This window comes from Marmota monax, unplaced genomic scaffold (assembly GCF_021218885.2).
Source record: "Marmota monax isolate L192 unplaced genomic scaffold, Marmota_monax_Labrador192_F-V1.1 WCK01_AAM20220418_F8-fsc00034, whole genome shotgun sequence".
Taxonomy (NCBI): Eukaryota; Metazoa; Chordata; class Mammalia; order Rodentia; family Sciuridae; genus Marmota; species Marmota monax.
In genome coordinates this window covers 4,831,562-4,853,708 of record NW_026693934.1, presented here as the reverse complement: position 1 = coordinate 4,853,708, position 22,147 = coordinate 4,831,562, and the positions used below count along the sequence as shown (strand labels likewise).

Here is a 22,147-nt window from a genome sequence, read left to right as displayed (position 1 = left end):
CCCAGTTCCCTGTCCAGGTCCCCATGTGTAAGAGGCCAGAGTATCCTTCCAGTCACATTTATGCATCAGAGCTTTTCAATGTTATTTGGCTGCATTCCTTCGTGGTTTTGAGATCTCTTTGATTTACTAATACATCTGCTGTGCCTCCTGTTGGTTTTAAGCAAGAAGCTGAAGCATGTTCTGCAGCACAGAAATGAGTGCTATTCTGAGAGAGCATGTTGGGAATCTGAAAGGGGTTTCCTGTGCCATTTGAAGCTGAGAAAGGAGGATCCTGTCTTGGGCTTTAGTACCGAAGTATATCTTCTTCCACCCCCAAAGTTCACTAAAATAAAGTTGGGAAAGTGATTTTCCGGCCCCTTGCAGATGTAAGAATATTTAACTTTCAAAGATTCTGATTGAAGTATATATTTAAAGCAAAACACCTTTCATCTTATCTTATGCATTTAAATATATGTATTCTCTGGAGATATAAAAGAAAGTTGGTAGATTCAGCTAAAGAGAAACCTAGAAGTTCTGAAATTTAGAAAATGAAAAGGCAGGGGTCAGAAGCTAGCCATGTAAAGCACTGGTAGGGGTTCAGAGAGGATGTCAAGAGTAATGCTAAACACAGAAATGTCACATTTCAGAGAGCACAGGGTTACAAAGGCAGAAATCCTAGATTAGTCAGTTGGTTAAAATCCAGAGTAGCATAAGGGTCAGGCACAAGTGTGACTTGGAAAATTTCTTTTCCTGGATCAAAGAAAAGTAGATACAGAACTGAGAAGCAGCCAGGGCAACATGGGTCCTGAAGGAACAAACTTAGCAGGCATTTCTGTGGGAAATCATACTAAGCAGATTCAGAACTGAGCGTATGTGAGAAAAAGGAAGGAAAGAACAGATGTGAGGACCAAGATACAGCTCTTACTTCTTTTCTGATACACCTTCTAGCTTATCTCTGACGTATCTGGAGACAAGAGCCTGGAAGTGCACTCCAGTGTATCACAACCAAGGGCCAATCTGAGGTCACAGGAAACCACAAGCTACTAAGTTTGTCACATCACTAAAGGAACCAGATTATATGCCAATACTGGTATGGCCTACCGTGATTCACACGTTACCCAGAAGCCCCTAACACCCCCAAATTCTTAATTAAAAAAATCCTCAAATCTCTCATTGATAACATTCAAAGATCATAGCCTTTGCCCACTGCAAGCACCGATAAAATATTGCTATTCCACGGCACACTGCAGGCATTCCATTGAATAACTTAGGTTCCTTAGATGTCACATCACCTCAGCATAAATCCAAAGACAGACAAATCCAAACCAAATATTATGGAGGGAATTTGCTGATCAACTTGGTCTGTGCCTTCACCATTTCAATTCTGGCCCACTATGTAAATGTGACACAGTATAAAGGAAGGGTTTATTACACCCTAATATGTTTCTTGTTTAGAACTCGAAGAAAATTTGTTCATGAATAAAACGGTAAGTCCCCTCCTTGACAGCCCAGGGTAGGTGTGGTGGAAAGAGAATGTCTTCATGAAATAGAGCTGAGGGCTGTGTCCTTCTTGAAGTGGGACTGTCTACAGATGATGCTCTTCAAATGAAGGAAGATCTGCTGCTGGAAACAGGCTTGTGCAGTTCCATGAGAAGAGGCACCACTTCTCATAAAGCCTTTCTCAGCTTCTCAAGTCAGACCATGTTGATTTATACACAGTATTATACTACATTGAATCTACTTCCATTTATAGCAGGAAAATTTGGGGATGTTCCACTGTCAAAAGAAAGTTAATAGTATTTGTCGTTAGGTAAAATGATGACTCTCAAAATCATTTGGTTTTTGAAAACTTTCACTGTCATCAATGAAATAATTGCCTTAATTAACAATAAACAAATATCTGATACATAGTGATTGGAATATGAAAAGATAATAAATTAAGCCATATTAAAAGTGTTCTTGCTACACAAATATCAGCAAATTAAACCTATTACCTCACCAAGAAACATGGATATAGAGAAGGACGTTTATGGAGACAAGCACTAAAATATCAGAATTGAATACCAGATCAGAGCTCTTGATCATAAATTTAAAACTATCGACTGCTTAAACTCTTATTGACATAGTATTTTTCTATCAAGCAATGGAATCTAAACTTTAGAAATAACATTTATTTCCCATATTAATTATATTTCTATATTCATGCAAGCATCAATATATTCAATGAGGCATATCGTAGAAGTAATGTGGGAGTCAATAATGAAGATGACTTTCTAAATTATAAAGTGGCTGTTGGTCAATGAACATCAAATTTTACTTTGTGTCTATTATATTTACTTTCAAAAGAGAATTAACTGGTTTTCTTTCTTTGTCCTGGTAGAAAACATAGTTAACCTTGGAAAAGACAGGATAGGAAATAGTCTATTTTAATACAGCACTTTAACCTAGGCATAGTCATCTTATCCCAAAAGAGCCTAATAATCATATTGTTTAAAACAGAGGGTGTTTTTTATATAAATTCAAAGCTCCAAAAGGAAAGGGTTTCAGGCACACTTTGAAGATCAGTGACATTGAGCTAAGGAGACTACAGGATTAGATTTAATAATTCTGCCCAAACTCGTTCCCTATAATCTGTCACAGGTAGCTTTTCATTGGCTCCAAAGCACAGCCTGTCAGGGGAGCTGTTGCATTATTTCTCTCAACAGTTCATTCATTCAAGTATTTATCTGATGCCTACTATGTAGATAGTTTGGGATATTACAGAGGTTGATATCCACATTCTCTGTGTGATGCCTACTATGTGGATAGTTTGGGATATTGCAGAGGTTGATAAACACATTCTCTATGCTTATAGGTTTCACTGGAAGATAATATACAAAGATGTGCACCCACTATTGCTATACTATGAGATAAATGCTGCAATGGAGGTATAAATAGGGTGTAGAGGAGACCAGAGAGAAGCACTTTACACTTCTTTGGGGGAGAGGTCTGCAATGCTGGAAACCCCGTTCATGTTCTGGGGTATTCCCCTTCCTGAGGCACTCACTGGCTGTGTAATCAGCGTCTCTGCAGCTTTCCCTAGGGGCTGGCTTATGTTCCACCCACAGGAGCCAGGGCCCCCAAAGCTCTATGAATTCATAAAGGCAAAGGACATCTATGAGACCATCTGGTCTAAGGGTTCTCAAAGCTGGCTGGGTCTCAGTATCACCTGGTGCCTTGGCTCCATCCCAGAGGCATTGATGCAGCATGCCTGAAGATGGAGAAAATGCTCCCTCACTGTTGCTGCTGTAGCTGGCCCATGGACCAGCATTTGGGAATCACTGAATCCAAACACCTGAATTTTCAGTAGGAAAAGCCTGGAGAAAATTCATACCACAGAATTAAAACAATTTCACCAAATTGGTGTTATAGACATATTGGAATAGCAATGGTGAAATACCTGGCAAATGAATGTTTATCCCCAATACTTGTCAAAAATATTTAGAAGGCATATGACATAAGCCATATATAACAGGACCACATGTAAAGAATACAAGGTCAAGAACTATATAATGGGAAAGAAAATTAGGTTTACTAAAAATGCTTAGTGCAATTGAGCTATAAATTAACACATTATGTCTTAAGAGGAAATTTTTTAAAAAGAAATACCAACTCACAACTTTCAATCTGTAAATTAGGATACTTGAATAACCAGAAAAAAATATTTGTCCTTAGGAATATATTCTAAAGAAAAGCTAATAATGTCATGCCTACAGTAGATACTAAAACTACTGAATGAATGAATAAATGACGTGTGTGTGTATGTGTGTATGTGTGTGTGTGTATCATCCAAAACTATTTTCCTACATAATTCTTTGGAGCTAAGGGTACATTAGTAAATACCGATTTGTTTAGGCATCTGCATGGGGAAGGCTAGTAGCTTTTTACTTCAAAGTAGAGATAAGACATCTTCCTGCTAATGAAAAGATACAGCCTTTTATGTGGTGGGAAATACAGTAGGAGAGTGTTATCTGTGTGTACATATGTGTGTTGGATAAAGGCAGGGGCAGGAATAAGCTGGTCTGTCCAGGATGCTACAACACTCTCTAGGGCTACAGGAGCATAAGTGGAGGCTCATCTTACATATGTGTAAAGGGACTGAGCTGCAGTCCACTGCAGTTCTCAGACTTTATCCCAAAGAGTATGGTCATTACTTATGCATACCTATAATTTCATAAAAACACATTATATTTCATATCTTAACACCAGTAATGATTCTGTTTACTTTTCAATTATAATATTCACCTCCAGGGAATAAGATGCAACAACTCTCATGCGACACCTTCATAGATGCATTTTCGTAAAAAAAATGAAAACTGCCTTAAAAGAAATAAAAATGAAAATATATTTCTATGTAGAAGAAATTGATTCATACCATTTATAAAAATAAAATAACTTATACTTTACATTTCAGTAAAGTTGAAAATCCCCATTTTTCAATAAAAAGAAAGTGAGGGGCTGGGGTTGTGGCTCAGTGGTAGAACACTTGCCTAGTAAATATGAAGCACTGGGTTTAATCCTCAGCACCACATAAAAATAAATAAATAAATAAAGGTATTGTATCCATCTACAACTAAAAATACGTTTTTTTTTAAAAAAAAAAAAAAGAAAGTAAAATTTAGCTCCTAAGAGGTACACTTAATTTTCAAATACACTGACTCAAATTTTACATTCAAAACTATTGCCTTCCAGTTTTGTTATCCAAAATATAACCTGATTTTATGATAAACCCTTCAAAGAATATGATCCCACTATATTTTAATTATAACAAATATGCATTCCAAGTGATTTAGTTCACATTTTATTAACCAACTAATGTTTATAATTGCTATTTTCAGTTTTATTTGCTGTCTCCTACAAAGTTTTTTTCTCTCATTACTGCATTTCAAAATATGGAAATTAGAAGGCTTCACTAAAACTTTCTGAGCCAGCCCCCAACAACTGGTAAGATCTGCACCTGAGGCAAAATAACATGTGTGACAATTTCTAGTGGGGAAGGAAAGCTTGTCCAGAGCGAGAAATATCAGGGGTTCATTCATCATCTATTTCCCTTAAAAAGGAAAATATGTCAAATAGAGATGTGTGCACTGGGCACAAAGCCTAACAGAGCTGGCACTCAAAAGTATTGGTTGAACTGAATTAATGGAAGGAAATTTACCCGAGTTGGAAAAATAAAAGTGTTGAAAACAAAAGGTTCTATACCAAGTGCAGATTCCCTCTCCAAAAGAGGTCACTTGATCCAGCTTCTCACATAGGCAGGAAGCATCTACACAAGAGATTCTCAACTGGGGCTCTCTGCTCCCTAGGGCACATGCAGCAATGTCTGGAGAGGTGTGATTGCCACAGTGAAGTAGCTCTTGCTGGCATCTATGGGTTAGAGACCAGGGATGCTGGTTACAATGCACAGAATAGCCCTCCCCCACTCCACCCAAAGCCCCAAATGGCAGCAGCGCTGGTGCTTGATAAACCCTGCCTGCAGCATGACTACAGTGTCTGTCTTTCCTCTTGTGAAGAGCTCCTGACCTTACAAGAAGTCTTCACTTCTGCTGGACAGCTCTCTGACAGCTAAGATTTTGAAATTTTCATTTATAAGCATTTATCAAAAAGTACTTCAGAAAAATAACTTTTTTGAGGTCTAAAATAAAATACAAAATTATAGTTTAGGATCAAGATTCCTTTTTCAGATCTTTAATTTTAAATATATTTTCTAAACTATTTAAACTATAGAAGAAACAAAAAGCACACAGAAAACAAATTCACACACTGAATTCCTTTTTGGTTGTGTTACTTTGAGTTCTTCTGGCATTTGGTAACTTTTAAGACATGGTGCCTATTCTTAATTCTATTAACATCTTACTATTTAAGATAAGGAAACTGGTATGCACACTTAAATTCACCTCTTACATTCCTTTTACCTCCATATTTTTGCAGCTCATCAATATTTATTATATTACATTTAGCTACATTTAAATAGATCAGACCTTTGTGTAAAAATCCAGTTTGAACACAGCAACCTAACAATGACCTTAATGAACTTGAGAATTATTTTAATGGAATGCCCCCAGAGAGCCACCACACCTGCATCACAGAAGGAAATGGAACCCCATGCCTTCCAGAGTCAAAGGCTAACTGAGTCATACTAAGACTTGACTGCAACCTTGACTCACATCACCTCTTTGTTCCGTACTCCTCTCTTGCTTTGAAGCATTTCTTTGAAGACTCTTCTACATGGAGAGCGTAGTAGCTCCTCTGAGATCTTTGCAAGCCCCAAATGTTATTTTGCCTTCTCTGGTTTTCTCTCCTCTCCCCGGTTCCTTCATACTTCATTGATAATCTGGCTGTCAGTTCAATGTCTCTTCACCCTTACAACTTTGATGGCATTATTCCACTGTTTCTAATATCCAGTGTGGTTAATGAGACGTGTTTGTTTTGTAACAGTAATCTATTTTGTTTCTCTGAAAGCACTTAGGATTTTCTATTTTATCATTTGAATGCAAAAATTTCCCGAATTTTTCAAGTCAGCCTATTCAATGCTTTTTCTTGTGACTACATCCTTCCCCTCATTTCCTCTGTCATCTTTTTGTGGGTTCTTTGCTGGGCTTTCTGTACTTATCCTCTGTGTCTCATCTTTTCTCTCATATTTCCCATTTGGGTCTTTTGGCTCCATGTCATGGGGAATTTCCACTACTTTACAGTGCGGCAGCATGTTCTTTATCCCTATTCTTTTCAGTCTTTTATTGTAGACATTTAGGCATTTCATTTCTAAGAACTACTACTTGTTCCCCAGTTGACTTTCTTCATTGAAATCTGCTTTCGTTCAGGGCATAATACCTTCTTAACTCTCAGAGAAGACTGCTTGAGGATTTTTGAAGTTAAAATGTTTCTTGAGTTACTGGTTTCTTCCAGAATAAGTTGCATTTTGTTCTCCCTCTCGCTCTGGCTTTGCTTTGTTTGCTTCTTGTTTATTCTCTCTCTGAAGATTTCTTTTAAGAGCCTGGTAATCTGGATTTTTATGTCCATTTATGAGTGGAAGACCATATTTATTCTTCTGGAAAGCTGGAAGGGGTCTTCTCTGTAGTTATTTGTGTCTTTCTCTATTGGAGCTCCTTCTGCAGTGGGAGTAGTGATCACGAGTTCTCTAATGGGAGCACAGTGTTGATTCCTTAGGATGTGGAGCTGTTCATCAGATCAATACCCCCACCTTCTCAAATCAAAGCATATGACCCAGCCCAACCACACCCCCTCAACCAGGCCACGACCTCTTAAATAAAATGAAAGAAGACTGGAGGGGTAAATGGTTGGCATTTGTTTATCATCTTAGCTACTTGACAATCTCCTGATACCTAGGCCCTGGATTCTGTTCTAGACATGTATGTTTCTCCAACCTTTCCTGTGAGCTAGAAACTTATTCAATGCAATGCTTTCTGCTTACATTAGAGTCAGGTTTTATTGCTTGCACACAAAGAAGCTTAGCTGAACAGGTGGAAAGGAAATTGGACACTTGGTCAGCTAATGCTATGACAATTATTTTACACTTTTGTATATAACCATCATTAACACTTTGAGACAGCAATTACAATTATTTTATGAGGAAAGAAACTGAGATTAGATTTATTAGTTTGACCAAGATGCCAGAGAAAGTGCCAAAATTCAAGTTAGTCTGACACCAAAACCTATGCTTTCCTCTCCATCCTGAAGTATTCATGGAGCATTAAGGATACAGGCTTAGCTGCGGTTAAGAGTATGTGATGAATATTGGATGAGAGACTTAACGCTAAGAAAGCCAGGAAGAGGAATTTAGATTCAATGTGTTAAAAAGAGAGAATCACAATCTCATTCTTAATAGTGGAGTGGCATAGTAAATCAAAAGAGAATTTAAGGAAGATGATTCTGTGATATGTGCAATGAATTTAGAAGGCTCATGTTGGAATACGGTAGACCAGCTCGGAGGTTGAGGTAGGGATGAAATGGCAGAGAATGGAGAGGAAGAGACAGTTTATAGAGGGATTCACAAAGAAGTTTTACGGGATTTTGTGACTGAATTGATATTACAGGGATGAGGAAAGATAAGCCAAAAATGCCTATAACACTTCTAGTTGCAATGAGGGAAGCTGAATGAATGCCTTTACTTTTGTCTTCCTCTCCAAATTCCAAAGATGTGAACTAGGAATGCGAAAACAGGAATGAATGCATTCTGGTACTAAAAAGAGAGAAAAAAAAATGATGCTGAAAAAGTCCACAAAATTTGAGGCTCTCTGGAAGACATAAAAAAGAGTGAATCAGAATTGTGGAAAAATCAAATGTGCTGACCAGCCTGAAACCAAACATAGGCAAAGGCAAACGGCACCTGGTCAGGAAACTGAGGCTTATCCTCATGGCAACCCCTTCCCACCACCAGGTTTAATGCAGCAGGAAGAGGGAGAGAGGGAGGCACTAGGGCAAATACCAGAGTACCGCAACATCCTCCACAGAAAGAAAGCAGGTGGGTTCTGGACACTCACGCTTACCCTAGACTTAATCCAGCCTGGACCACTTAGTAACTTACCTGTGGAATTTGCCACAGAAGTCTTCTATCTACATTGCCAGACCCAGAGACAGAATGAGGGCAGTCCCTTATCTTTCATTGTTCAAAAATGATTAATACAAACTTGGGAGGAAATATAGTGTTCAAATTCACAATTATAGAGTTCATTTTTAAAAATTTAAGTAATAGTACATATAATTTCATGCTAAATAAATGTGAGGATAAATAAACTCTGTATAAATTTATTTTAAAATTAATAAAAAGGACTCAATAAAGATTGAAGAAATTTATGGATATGTAGTAACAAAGAAAAGAAAAAGTTTTATAAAAAAAAAACTCCTCTGCCAAAGCAGAAAGGCTTAAAAGTGTTACAATTATTACCAACAAACGTCCAAAGAGAAAACAATTTTAATTTTAATTTTTTCCAAAACTCAGTGGGAAAAAAATGGAAGTCTTTCTAATTATGATCCTAGCATAATCCTGATGCAAAAACCTGAAATGTTTCACATTTGCTGTATTTCACTTATAAATATATACTCTGCATTCCTAATGCAACACTAATGTACTAATGTAAAAACAGAAATATCATCAGTCTATTAAAATTCAGAAAACAGATTAATATTGGGAAAATTGTTCATAAATAAAAAATAAACATTTAAGAATATATACATTTAAGAAGGATGCTAAAAAAGGTATCTGAAATCAACCTCTAGTCTTGATATAAATTCATTTTAATGTGGATATGAAAGGGTACTCTTAGCTTGATAGATTATCAGAAAATAAGAGCAACTTTCATATTTACTAACATCTTTCATTAAAGTTGGAAATAGGTAAAAAAAAACCCCAATTTCAGTTTTATTGAAAATATTTTGAAGGTTCTATCCATTATACTAAGAACATTTTAATATGAGACATAATGTTCCATAGGAAGAGCCAAACATTATTTGCAGATGATATGATTGTCTAGACAAAATCCAGGAGAATCAAATAAAAATTATTAGAACTAATAATCCAGTTCAGAAATAGAACAGATATAAGCATAAATATACAAAAATAAATAGTTTTCTTCCAGCAAAAGTCAATTTAAAATGTTGGCATAAAAAATATCCATAATATGGACTGGGCTGTGGCTCAGAGGCAGAGCGCTCGCCTGGCATGTGTGAGGCACTGGGTTCGATCCTCAGCACCATATAAAATAAAATAAAGTTATTGTGTCCACCTATAATTAAAAAAAATAAATATTTTTTAAAAAATCCATAACAGTACCATAATGTATAAAACATCTAGGAAAAAGAAAATAAGGCCAATTATGCAAAATATTAAAAAGAAATTATTAAAGTTAAAAGGCTGCAAACAAAAAGACAACTGAAAATGGTGAATTATTTAAAAAGAAAATTCATGAAATAAAAAATACAAGTGGTTATTAAACATAAAAACACTTTACATTCCTAATGAATAATATATTAGAGACTTTTAAAACAATGAAGTGTTTTCCTGTAATAGACCAGCATGTTTATAAAAACCACCAATATTCTGGAAGGAATACAGGAACATATATACCTTGTGAGTAGTATTGCTATAATTATTTAGGAAAAAAATTATATCTACACAAATTCAAATTGTACATTCTCAACATCAAGCCAGCACCTTCAATTCTTGGAATTTATTGTATAGATATACTTACAAATGTATTATATAATTAAAAACAATCAAAATATTAATTAAGGACTGACTATATTATGGTGCATCCAGGCCATGAAATACTATGAATTTGCAAAAACACAAGTTGCTCTACATAGTATTAAAACACATCATTGCATTAAAAAGCATGTTATAGAACACTATGTTGTACATGACATTATTATGACAAAAGCACACATATCTATAATATCTTGAAAAAAATTATACGAAAAATAGTGATTCTTCCTGAGTGTGAGCTGCGAAGTAGCAGAAAGCAGGTGGGGTGACTATGGTACTATAAAAATGTCTGAATACTGCAAAAAATCTTAAACAGAAATCTTAGGTCAAGTTCCCCTGAAGTGTTCACTGATACAAGTATTTCAGTGAAAGTGATTTATAACTGGAGTGCTTCCAGGAAAGCCTGAAAGGAAGCAGAGTGGAGGGTTGGGGGCAGGTGAAGGACCATGAGAAAGTCATGGAAGTGTGTTATCTGAGACAAAGTCCTGCAGAGGGTAGCTTCAGCCTGCTCTTGCAGGGACACCAGAGTACCCATTACACATCAGAGCTGGGCAAAGGAGCTGGGCTTCTCACAGTTCGGCACATTAAATCATCAGTGAAGAGTTTTCCAGAAGAAGTAAACAGCATGTGTGGCTCTGACTACATTTTGTCAAAGACCATCCCCAGATCTGGATGAAGACTAACAACCCCACTATAATGTTACTTTTATAACAAAATACATATTTCATAAAAAGTAAGAAAGAGAGCAATAGTAGTATGCTACTAGCCAAACAAAATTCTATATAATGCCCTTGAATTCTGTATAAGTAAGGACACTGACTAGAGTTCACCAGTACCCACCAGTTTTTTCTCATTTCCTCATGTTCCTTAGAAAACCAGGATTAAGCAGCCTTTGAACCTACATGTTCCCTGTCTGCTTCTCATGTTTCCTATCTGGAGTGATATAGAAGAAGTCTTGAGAACTTAAGGCAACTCTGAAATCCTCTGCTGATGCTGTCTGGAGCCACATTTACTAGCTATCAATTTAACATGAAAGCTGGGTATAGGCTAACATATGGCAAGTAGACTATATAAGGTTAAATGCAAAATAGATTAAGCATCATCTTGCAAGAATCTGTATACATTCTGTTTAACTTATCTGACCTGTGGCATATAAGTTAAAATATCCCTTATAGGAATGAGCTCAGTGCTGTTGCTGAGCAGAAAAGGGCATTTCAGAGAAATGCCCCTCAAGTCCATCATTCTGGGAATCCATGATGAATAATGAGAAAGACAGCACTCATCATGTATCCCATAGTCTGCTACAAATGGATGCTCCCATGAGCCAAGGGCTAGACAGGGCGGACAATTCAATCTACCATTCATGCAGCTATAGTCTGTCTCTGAAATCTGTGGTGCTTTTGTTTCTTCAGCTGTAAAATGGATATAATTATTGCTCTTCTTACCTTTCAGGGATGATGTGAAGATGACCATGGAATCAAATACATGGAAGAATTTCATAAACTATATAGCGCTTTACACCAAGTCACTTGTCGGTAGTACAAAGACCCAGATGTCAAAAACAGAGATGTGGTGACTTCAAGAATGGAATCCATGAATATTGAAAAGCACTTGTTCAGAAAAGGAGTTTAGCTTTGGATATGTTGAGCATGAGCTGGTAGTACAATATCCAAGTCAAAATGAATAGTAAATTACAGAGATATGGTTTAGAATCTAACCAATGGGATAGAAACTCAAAGTCATCAATATAGGAGCAACATATAAACTCAAGACTATGGAAAACATGTCTTTGAAAACGTCACCTCCCTTTCCATTTCTGTGGCCCTAGTCCTTAACCCACTCCCAGTCATCTCCAGTTTGGACTATCCAAATGCAAAACATTATTAATACATATTATTGCTATCATTACTACACAATGCTTAATGGTTCCTTTCAGTCTCTATTTACATACTACATATATTAACAATTCAAAATATGTGTCAACCACTTTCACCAAGTAAGTCTATACAGATGAGGAACAGAATTCAGGAACAGAAATCATAGGCATTATTAATAGCCATATAAAAGAATATGTAGGATCTTCTTCATAAAATCTACATGATTTCTTATGTCACTGTTTTGAGCAGATAAAGATACACACTATGCAACTTAAAACAAATTGATTCTTGCATATTCTTGCATAAAGAAACATATGCAAGTGTTTTTATAGTCTTTGAATCAATTTATCTGCTCCCAAAACAGCACAATCACAAAGTCAAGTTTCATTTTGAAAGACATTGTGCTGTTTACAGTTGGACTGAACCTCAGGACTAGGCTTTCTGTTTCACTTGGATTATCTCCGAAGTTTATGAAAGTTTCTTCCTATTTGACAGTTGTCACATGCTAGGGTTTTTTTTTTTTAATATTATGGTTTTATTTGGCTAGCATATATGTACAATACCTTGGGTTTAATCCTCAGCATTTCAGAAAATAAATAAATAAAATAAAATAAAACAAAAGTTTATGAATTTTTCCTGAAACATTTGGCATTAAAGGGATTTCTGCTTTAAATAGGCTGTACTCTATATTGAGGCATACAAAAGCCACTTGTTAGTCTTCTGGTTAAAGAATCTGTAATGTTACTTAACTTAATAATTAGAGTTTAACTGAGAGTCAATTTACTTTTTACTTAAATTCAAACAATGACTAGATGTTTATGATTTACAATTTTAAAAGGTATAAAGGGGAAAAACCCCTAATGCACTCTTTTAATTTAAAATTGTATTGATTTTGATTATACGATTTGAAAAAATGCTCATCAATTCCCTTTGCTTAAATTTTCCTAATCAATCTCGAAGTATTTTATATCTACTTCTAAGTATATATATCATTTATGATGTGATTAACAGCATAAAACCTATGTAAACTATATATTTTAATCAATTATACTTGTGTGTAATAAATATTTTAAATTGTACAGTAACTAAAGATATAATTCATAAAAAGAAAAATCCAGAATAACTATTATAATATATCTGTAAAAAGAGATGTTAGAAATAATTTTTCATATACTTTATCAATACTAATCTCGTTTTTTGGGATCTGAGACTGGTAAGTGATCTCCCTGAACCACGCATACATGCCCACACATCACACTCAAACACTTGGACTGGGTCTATTTTGTTTACTGTTGTGTCTTCACTGCTTGCTGTAGTCTCAGTGCAAAGTCTAGGTCAAAGCAGATAGTAATATTTGTTGAGTGTTCAATTTATTTAGAAATAGAACTCATATTTTTTAATACTATAGTCATTGCTCTTTCCAAGAATGGAAACATTTAAGATACCTTCTATTTTCTAGTCTTATTGTGAGAAAAGAAGGTGATAACCTGTATAAAAGAAACTTAAAAGTGGGTAAGAATATGTAAAGCATTATTATTCTGGTGGTTTGAGTTTATAAAATGTCCCAATTCTCTTACCATAGATCTGTATGTCTAATAAAGGAAAGATTGCCAAAAATGGCAATTTTAAAGATGACAATCTGAACTTCTTGAATGATCTGACAAGGAAAAAAATATTTCCTATAGCACTGGTTAAAATAATAAAACTCATTTTTAATGGTAGTTCTATAAAGAAACAGAATTCCTTATTATACAAATTGTACAGCATATTGAACCAAACAGTTTTTTTGCGGGTCTACATTTAGAGTTTCACAAATTAAAGTAGCATAAAATAGACATTTTCAGTCAATTAAATCTTAGAATCTTTTGCATAATATAAAAAATCTATACTGTAAATTACTTGAGATCACTTTTTTATTGAGCAGAACTTGCAAATAAAGAATAGAGTTGTCATCCACACCACTGGTCATATCACTAGTAATACAAAATTTAAAAGATTGTTAGTAAATAAAGATTCATAAAAACACTGATTAGGGTACCTGAGTCTGACACAACAAGAAAGGCTTCTGATAAAACAGTGTTACAAAGTCACACAACGATACAATAAATAGGTTAATTGAAAAAAGATTACCTAAAATAATTTTATTACAACTTAGGTTATAATCATATGCAAGTCTTAACTATAGGATTCTGCCTGTTAGTTTAGTCATTAAGTCAATAATACAGAAATTAGTTTTCTAAATCACCATCCTGCATACTATAAGCATACCTAGAGAGGAACCTCTCATGGGTGAGTGCTCAGAATCATTTGAGCCAATTTTTTAAAGCAGCTTTAAAATAATTGACTCCCAAATCAAGATATTAAATGCCAGCCTCTAACCAGCAATAATGCTTATGGCTAAGATAGAAATGAGATTCTTCACAGAAACGCTGACACAGCCTTAACTGTAGGCACTTCAGTATGTGGTTATAATTCTTTTTTTTCAAATCTTACCCAGCAAAGCTTCAGGTAAAGGAGTCTACAGAATATGTAAACAGTAGGAGACATCCTAGAGCTTTTATAAAATCACAACCCTGTGACACATTTATTCACCTTTGATTGCTACCACTAAATGATTAAACCATTCAAGATGCATCGATTAACTCCTTAATAGATAAAAGATAGGTAATATATTATAAATGTATGCTTCAAAACATCATGTTGCACATGACAAATTAACATTTAATTCATTCACTTTGCAATAACTATGCATTTTAAACTGACAATGTAAACCTTGAAAGGTTTTTCAAAAAGACTTCTACCTTATTTAGCATTCTGACCCCTAAACGGAAACAATAAAAAGAAAAGAAAATTCAGAAAAAAATAGAGAATGAAGATTTTAAAAAGCTTTTCTTTTTTAATTCGGAAATCTATCAAGCAATGTAAGTTCCCCAGAGGAGTCAGTTTCTGTCAAAGGCATTTAAACTGGACCAGGTACCATAATCTCAGAATAGGCTAAGAAAAATTCAATTTTTACTGAGAGATGGATGGCTGGAACCAAGGACTTAATTGTCCAATCTTAATTAATATTTTTAAAAATTCTAAGACATTGATGCTCATTAATTTTAAAGCCCAGCTATCTCTCAGTCATAACCATGATATGGAAGTATTTTTTTTTTCTCCTCTGCATTGTCATCTAGCCAACAGATGACTATTGATCCTACCCTGGGAAATGCTGTTTTGATGTTTATAGATTAGTACTGCATGAAGGAAATTGTGATTTTTGAATGAATGATGGTTATGGGTTATAACTTCTGCTAAATATAAAACAAGGAATAAATATGCATATCACACTAAACAAATATTAAAATTATTACTTTGTTAAAATAAATATAAATATCCTTTATATATCTATGTAAGACAAAAATACATAACAAGATGAACTTAAAATAATACTTTCTTACATCACAAGGGTTCTTATTTTATAGTATTCTAAAAATTTGCTTATTTACATCACTTTTAGCTTTTATTTATAAATTTGGCACTGTATCACAGAAAAACTAGTTGAAATGTTCAACAAACCTGTTTTAAATCACTTCTACATTTTATCTCAACATAGAGCAAATGTCATTATACTAGAGTATAATGTCATGAAACAACACTCATTTTTTAACAATATTAATTCCAAATAATTTTTCTTAATTGGGTGTCAGAAAAGATATAATGTACTACCAATATTTTTATAATGAATGTTACTGATATACAACCACAAGAAGGAGATCCTAATTAGAATAAGTTATATTCCATGTATGTATACTACGTGAAAATACACTCTACGGTAATGCCTATCTAAAAAGAGCAAATAAAAAAAAAGAGAATGCTACTGAATAAGAATATCAAAAAAATAATGCATTCAAGGTGGGTATCTAAATTTTGCAAGTGTCCAGTCATCTCATTTATTAGGTATAGCAACCTATCTGTTAAAAAGGCTGGACAGAGGCCAGCAAAATTGAGCAACGACAGGGAGCATACACCCATTCTTCATAGGCCACCCGCAACATTTATCAGTTTATTGTTTACTTAAAAGTTCTAAATATCAGAAAAATAAGTAAAAACATACTAGTTGTTCTAACAGTATAATGTGGTTGATGACTTATTTGGGGCCAACTCCCTGTTACTGCTTTCAGATGAAACAGGCAATTTTCATGTAAATAAATGTTGAAGATGTCTAAATAAATCCAATACTTATTTAAAATATTTAGCATTTTTTTAAAAAAGTATATTTCTTCAGGCTGCCAATGAAGATGGAAGACTAAAACCCAATTTACAAAAGAATGTAAGTCCACCCCTCCCCCTCCAACAAGTTTTAAAGTATCTATATAGCAGAGAGCAGGTCTTTTGACTACTTATGTTTCCTAGAATACTAAAAAAGACTAGTTTTCAATTCTAAAAAAAAAAAAAAATTATCCATTTGCTTTTAGGATTTAAAAAACAAGTTCAATATCAGCTGGGAAAGGCAGAACAAAACTATGACCATCCAAAGGAACAAATTATGATCTGTCTTTTTTGATATTTACTGGGGTGGGGGTATAGTAGGATTGGGCAATGTTACAATTTAGATCTACCCTGCTCAGCCACTCTGTTTTCCTTTCACATCCTAACCCCCTTGTGTTACAAGGCTGGAAACAGCTCTAAGAATGTGGAGAATGTAAACAGCCTTTTATTGTCCAAGAGGATGGCAGTGTAAGGCTTGTGTGCTTATCACAGGGCTGCAGCTCCCCACCTCACTTACCATGATAAAGTGCTCCAGGAAAAAAACATTACAACCCCAGCACAATCCAAAAATGGATTAAAATTTGACATAAGCTTCCTTAAAAAGTAATCAATCAATCTGTGCTGTAATATTAGAATCTAGTTCTTAAGGAGGGTATATAATCCCTTTAAGATGCATTTCCTAGTCCTTATTGAGTGTGTGTGTGTGGGGGGGAGGAATCTAACATTTCCAAAATAGTAGCTGATAGGAGAACTTTTCCCCAACAAATGCCCAAATATATTTCATCATTTTTAAGAATCTAACACAGCAGTTATGGAGCAAAGACACAGTCTACAATCACTGAATGCAAAATTAATGAACTAAGGTTTCTGAAGGTATTCTATAACCCTACAATAATTACCTGATCCCCCTCCCCCAGGCTTTTTCTTACACGTTACAAATGCTGCTTTGTTGGCTCACCTTTCATTGAAATTTAGATTAAAAAATTTTTAAAGCAAGTAATACTAAAGATTAATGTGGCATATATTCTGGATGCATAGGGCTTTAGATGTAAAAATTATTTTAACATGTTGTATTGTAAATAACCAGTATGTGCGGGCTTATTCTAGGACATTCAGGAATATCACTGCATTTTCTCCTTGATGCCACTGAAGAATGTCTGAGTTAACACTGTGCAGGTAAAGTTAATCTCTGTTGTAACAGAATGGACCATAGACTGTTTGGTGTTGTCTCTACTCCTTTTACAGTCCCTTCCACCCTTGACACTTGGAAAGTGCCTCTGCCTGTACAATATTGTACATGTCACAGAGAAACTTTCATAAGTTATTTGATTTTCCCTCTAAAAGGAAAAGGAAAGAGAAGTGATTGTTTTTCTGTATGTTCTTGGGTCATTTAATCTGGTTTTAATAGCCAGAGTTAAGTGAGTAAAATTTAAGTATGAGGATCAAAGAAACCGTGGCTTTGGGAGAAGCTCTTTAAATAGTACCAGATCAAGCAAGACTGGTGCCAAGTGACCAGGAGAAATCCATCAAAGAGTCGGGCCAAGTCAAAGCAGTCTATTTCTACAATATTATTCAAAAGTTGCTTCCGAAGGTCTTACTTTGGATCGATCTTAAATTAACTAGCAAAACATATCGTATTCATGTATATAGTATAGGACCATATATCGGGAGGAGGAGAGCGTGACGCGTCTCAGCGAAATCCAAGAGAGTCCTAACAGGAATAGTCGCCCAGTGTAGCTAGCAAATCCGGAGCCACCTTTCAATACCCTTCCAATTCCTCGACATCCCCAGACCAGGTTAAAGAAGTCTCTGAGAAAAGACCATTTAAAGATTTCTTGCGTAGAGTTGGGCGCCAAATTTATATCTCGCTTTCCCAGCCGGCAAAAAACCCCATCCCAGTCCCCAGCGCCAGGCAGAAAATAAAGAGAAATTCAAGCTGCCCCCTAAAATCTGTCTTTTGCATAAGTTCCCCCCATCAAGGCGCCTCCACCTAGCCCTATGAAATAGGACACATGATGCTCTGTTTTGGAAGAAGTGTCTGAGGGCATTTGGGCCAAACACGTGAAAATAAAAACCGCCAAGTCTCTCAATCTCTGGGATGCAGGAAGGTCTTTCAACCCATCCTCATCATACCCATGGACTCCCACCCTCTTACAGACCTTATCAATAAACCTTTTTTCTTCTCCAGCACCTCCCTTCTGGCCACTTTCTGCCTACTTTATCCCAGCCCTCAAATCCCAACCCTTGCTAAGCCCCTCATTCGCGTTTAGGTCCCCTCTATTCGAGTCCCCATTTCTTCCCCTCAAGCCCTAAGGCAATCCAAAACTTCTTTCATTGCAAGCTCCCCCAGCCCCATTTCTCAAGCAGCCCCAAGCTCCGCTTGAGAGTCGGTCACCAGCGTGATTTTCCCGCCGAAACGCATCCCCAGCGCATAGAGCCGAGCAGCAGGCTGGGCACTCACCAGCTGCAGTAAGCCCGGGACCACGACGAGGGGCAGCGGCCTCAGGCGCATGGTGCCGGCTAGCGCGGCGTCTCAGGAGCTGCGCGCCCTCGCCTGTCTCTCGCTCATCTCCACTTCTGGGGGCAGGACTGAGGACGCCAGGGACTGAGCGCCGCACTTCCCTCCTGGAATCCGAGCGCAGCGCTGAGCCGCGCAGCGCAGGCCGGGTGGGCGGGCGAGGAAAAAGGGGAGGGTAGGCAGGCGGGCGGGAGGTGCCTCTTCAGGCCCCCGCGCGCCCCTCCAAGGAGGGGGCCAGAAAAGAGCGTGTCGGGCCGCTGAGCTTCCGCAAGCTGTGCGGAGTTCCAGCCGCGCTCGGTACTCGCGCTTGGTTGGGGTCCGGGTGACCTCAGGGGGTGCCCAAGGGCTAGAGGCAGCGTCTCCGGAGTCTTGGTCCCAGGTTCAAACGGAAAGCTATTCTCAGGATCCGGCCCTGCCAGGTGGCTGCCTAGCCGGGTGCACCCCGAGAGGTCGGGTGCCTCTTTCTGTCCCCGCCCAGAAGAGTGGCCAGTCCGGGTGCCTTGGCTGTACAAAGCACCCTGCTCACTGACTGGCTTTTGCTTTGGCTGGGAAATCTGAGGGGGTGGGGGGAAGGAATGGTTCTTCCTGGGTGGATGCTAGAAGTAGAGCTCCGGGAAAGCACCAAGGGAGTTTGTCCGAGAAAGCGACGGCAGGGTCCTGGGGCGGGGCGTGGAGCTCTGAGCAGAAAAGACTGGGGCGGGGAGGTGGGACTGGAGCTCCGGACGCCAGCAGAGTACCCTACTGTGCAGCAGCGCTTCGCTCGTAGAGCCGTGGGCAAGAGGTGCAAGGTGTTGCTGGCACAGCTGGAAGGATTTCTGGGGTTGGCAAGTAATACGGACCTCGAGGGACCTCCAGGAGTTGTAGTGGCAGGGCAGTGAAAAACAGAGCTAGGTGTAGCGGTTCCAGCTTACTGTGGTTTGGGAAGGTATAGAGAGCTGAGTGATCGGGACCGGCAGAGACGCGCTGCGGGTCCCTTTTGCCAGGGCTCAGGAGGAGCAGAATAGAGGTGAGAGGACGCTGCAGCTTCCCACTCCGAAGATCTTGGAGAGAAGAATTTTCGAGGCCCAGCAAGTCTGCAAACCTTGACCCTGTGCTTCGACCTCTGTGTTAACAACTCTCCATTGGAGAGATCCTTAACCTTTAACTATCTTGTGCTGGACATTCCAGTGGATCAGTCAAAGGCAATGGGGCTCGCAGCCTCCCACAACGTTTGCGATGGCTGAGAATTGAGCCGCCATCCATCAACCCCGTTATTGAACAGATGGAAAACCTAAGTTCCGGGAGGTAAATTCACTTCTCCAGGGATGAGAGTCTAGGCTGCTGCTTCAACAGAAAACGCAAGGCAACGCTAGCCTTTACATCTAGAGACACCCGGCCCTAACAGAAAACATGTTAGGCAGAAAAGTACAATTGCGATTGTTTCCAAGTTTTAAAAAATAAAACAAAAAGAATAGTTTGGTTTGTACTCTGAAGACACCCCCGCCCCCCAAAAAAAGTTCTCTCTCTTTTTTTTTTTAAATTCCAGAATAAAAATGAAGGGGTTTGGTCCAGAAATATACTTGAAGTAGGCAGGAGGATTGATTTAAGTAGGGAAAATCCTACTCATCCTTTCACAGTGTGTGCTGACATTGTGCAGAGGGAAGGGAGGGAGGTCATTCAAGAGTGCTCTGGGATCCCATTGTGATTTGGTAAGTGTATTGTCCCCAAGCTCCTAACGGGTTATCCCTCCAGTACAACTCCTTCCCTGAATGGAGGGATTGCGGCAAATAAGGGCCATGTATGCTTCCCAGCCCCTGCCAAACCTGACTTGAGGGTTCTAGTATCCTATGGCAAAGGATACACCATCTTTATAGCACTTCTGCTGAGTTTTAGACTCTTCCTTGGAACCGAATCAAAAAATAAACAAAATCACTGTTTAAATATCTAAATCGATAGCTCACCCACAACATTTTTTTTTTAAAAAACCAAGGCTTAGTTCTACCTCTTCTAGAAAATTAGTCTGTCTTAGAATCACAAGTATGATACTCCAAAAATTGAAAGAGGTCTTTATTGGTTGAATTTCTTGCCCAACTCTGGGTTTCATTTTATTTACAGAGAACTTTAGGAAACAAAAGGACTTAAAAGAAAGTATTTGGTAAAGATAGAGGAACCTCCTTCTGAAAAGTACCCTTCAAATGGGAAGGAGGCCCAAACAACTTTGCAAGATGAGGTACCTTACTTAGATTAAATATCTGTGCCTGAGCCACAGATGATTCATCTGTAAATCCAGAAAATAAGATCCCTTCTCAATTTAGTAGTTTGCAATTCTGTTATCACCAACTCTCTAAATGAGGAATGCATGATTAAACACATCAAAATAGGTAATTAAGAGGAATGGAATACTGGAATACTGCACTCTTATCTTTCAAATTATTCATATTTCTTAGATCATTTCTGTGCTTTTAGGAAAACTTATACATTAAAATGTAAAATTGGAACCTAAATTTGGATATGTGTTCTTGCAACACTAAGTCTTCTCACAAACCAACATACTGAGGGAGGTGGAATTCCAAGCTGAAATTTAAGGGTCACAAGAGAATTTGTGCATTGTGCATCTTAGTGGTCAGGTTGTGTAAAAGAGAAATACAGAGGATCTCACTGGTTTAAGTCTGTATTGCTGGGTTTTTGGGTTTTATTTATTTATTTATTTATTTATTTGATAGTGAGTACTGATCACTTTCTAGATTGCCTAAAATCTACTGTACAAATGACAGGAAAATGAAAGGAACAGGAAGGAAGTATTAAAAAACAAAAGAGGGAAGGATGGAGGGAGGCAGAAAGATAGGTAGAAGCATTTGATAGACATTTCTGTCCTCTAGAATCATGTGGTCTAACCAGGAAAAATGCAATAAAATACAGTAGACAATACAGGAATATGTAAGAGCTGCCTGGAACAGAGGGAGGAAGAGAAGATCATTGATCATCATAGGGCAGCAGGAGCGCTTTGTGGAAGAGATAAAATGCTAGTTGGCTCAGCTTCCACAAATGACCAAGACTGGTCTATGTTGGGGGAAACAGGAAGGCAGTTCCATAGAGGGGGGACAGCATGAGCAAAAGCAGAGTAGAGGAATTTCAGTTGGCATAGCTGAAAGATGGGTGGACAAAAAGCAGGCTGACTGGATAAGAAACGTGTTGAGGAACCATGAGGGGAAAGATAGGTTTATGGGCTAGACTACAGAGATCTGGGAATGCCAAGTTAAACAGTCTAGACTTAATCTT

The 22,147-nt window shown here is 37.4% G+C and overlaps 1 protein-coding gene across 1 annotated transcript in view; it reads right to left on the bottom strand.

Annotated features, from left to right (window-relative positions):
- The window catches only part of Nxph2 (neurexophilin 2), a 108,161-nt gene extending 88,704 nt beyond the window's left edge, over nt 1-19,457 (bottom strand). Inside the window, exon 1 of the mRNA XM_058585370.1 lies at nt 18,833-19,457. Within this exon, the coding sequence (XP_058441353.1) occupies nt 18,833-18,883 (51 nt within the window). The 5' untranslated portion in view covers nt 18,884-19,457. The remainder of the gene's footprint in view (nt 1-18,832) is intronic.
- Between the last annotated feature and the right edge of the window lie 2,690 nt (nt 19,458-22,147).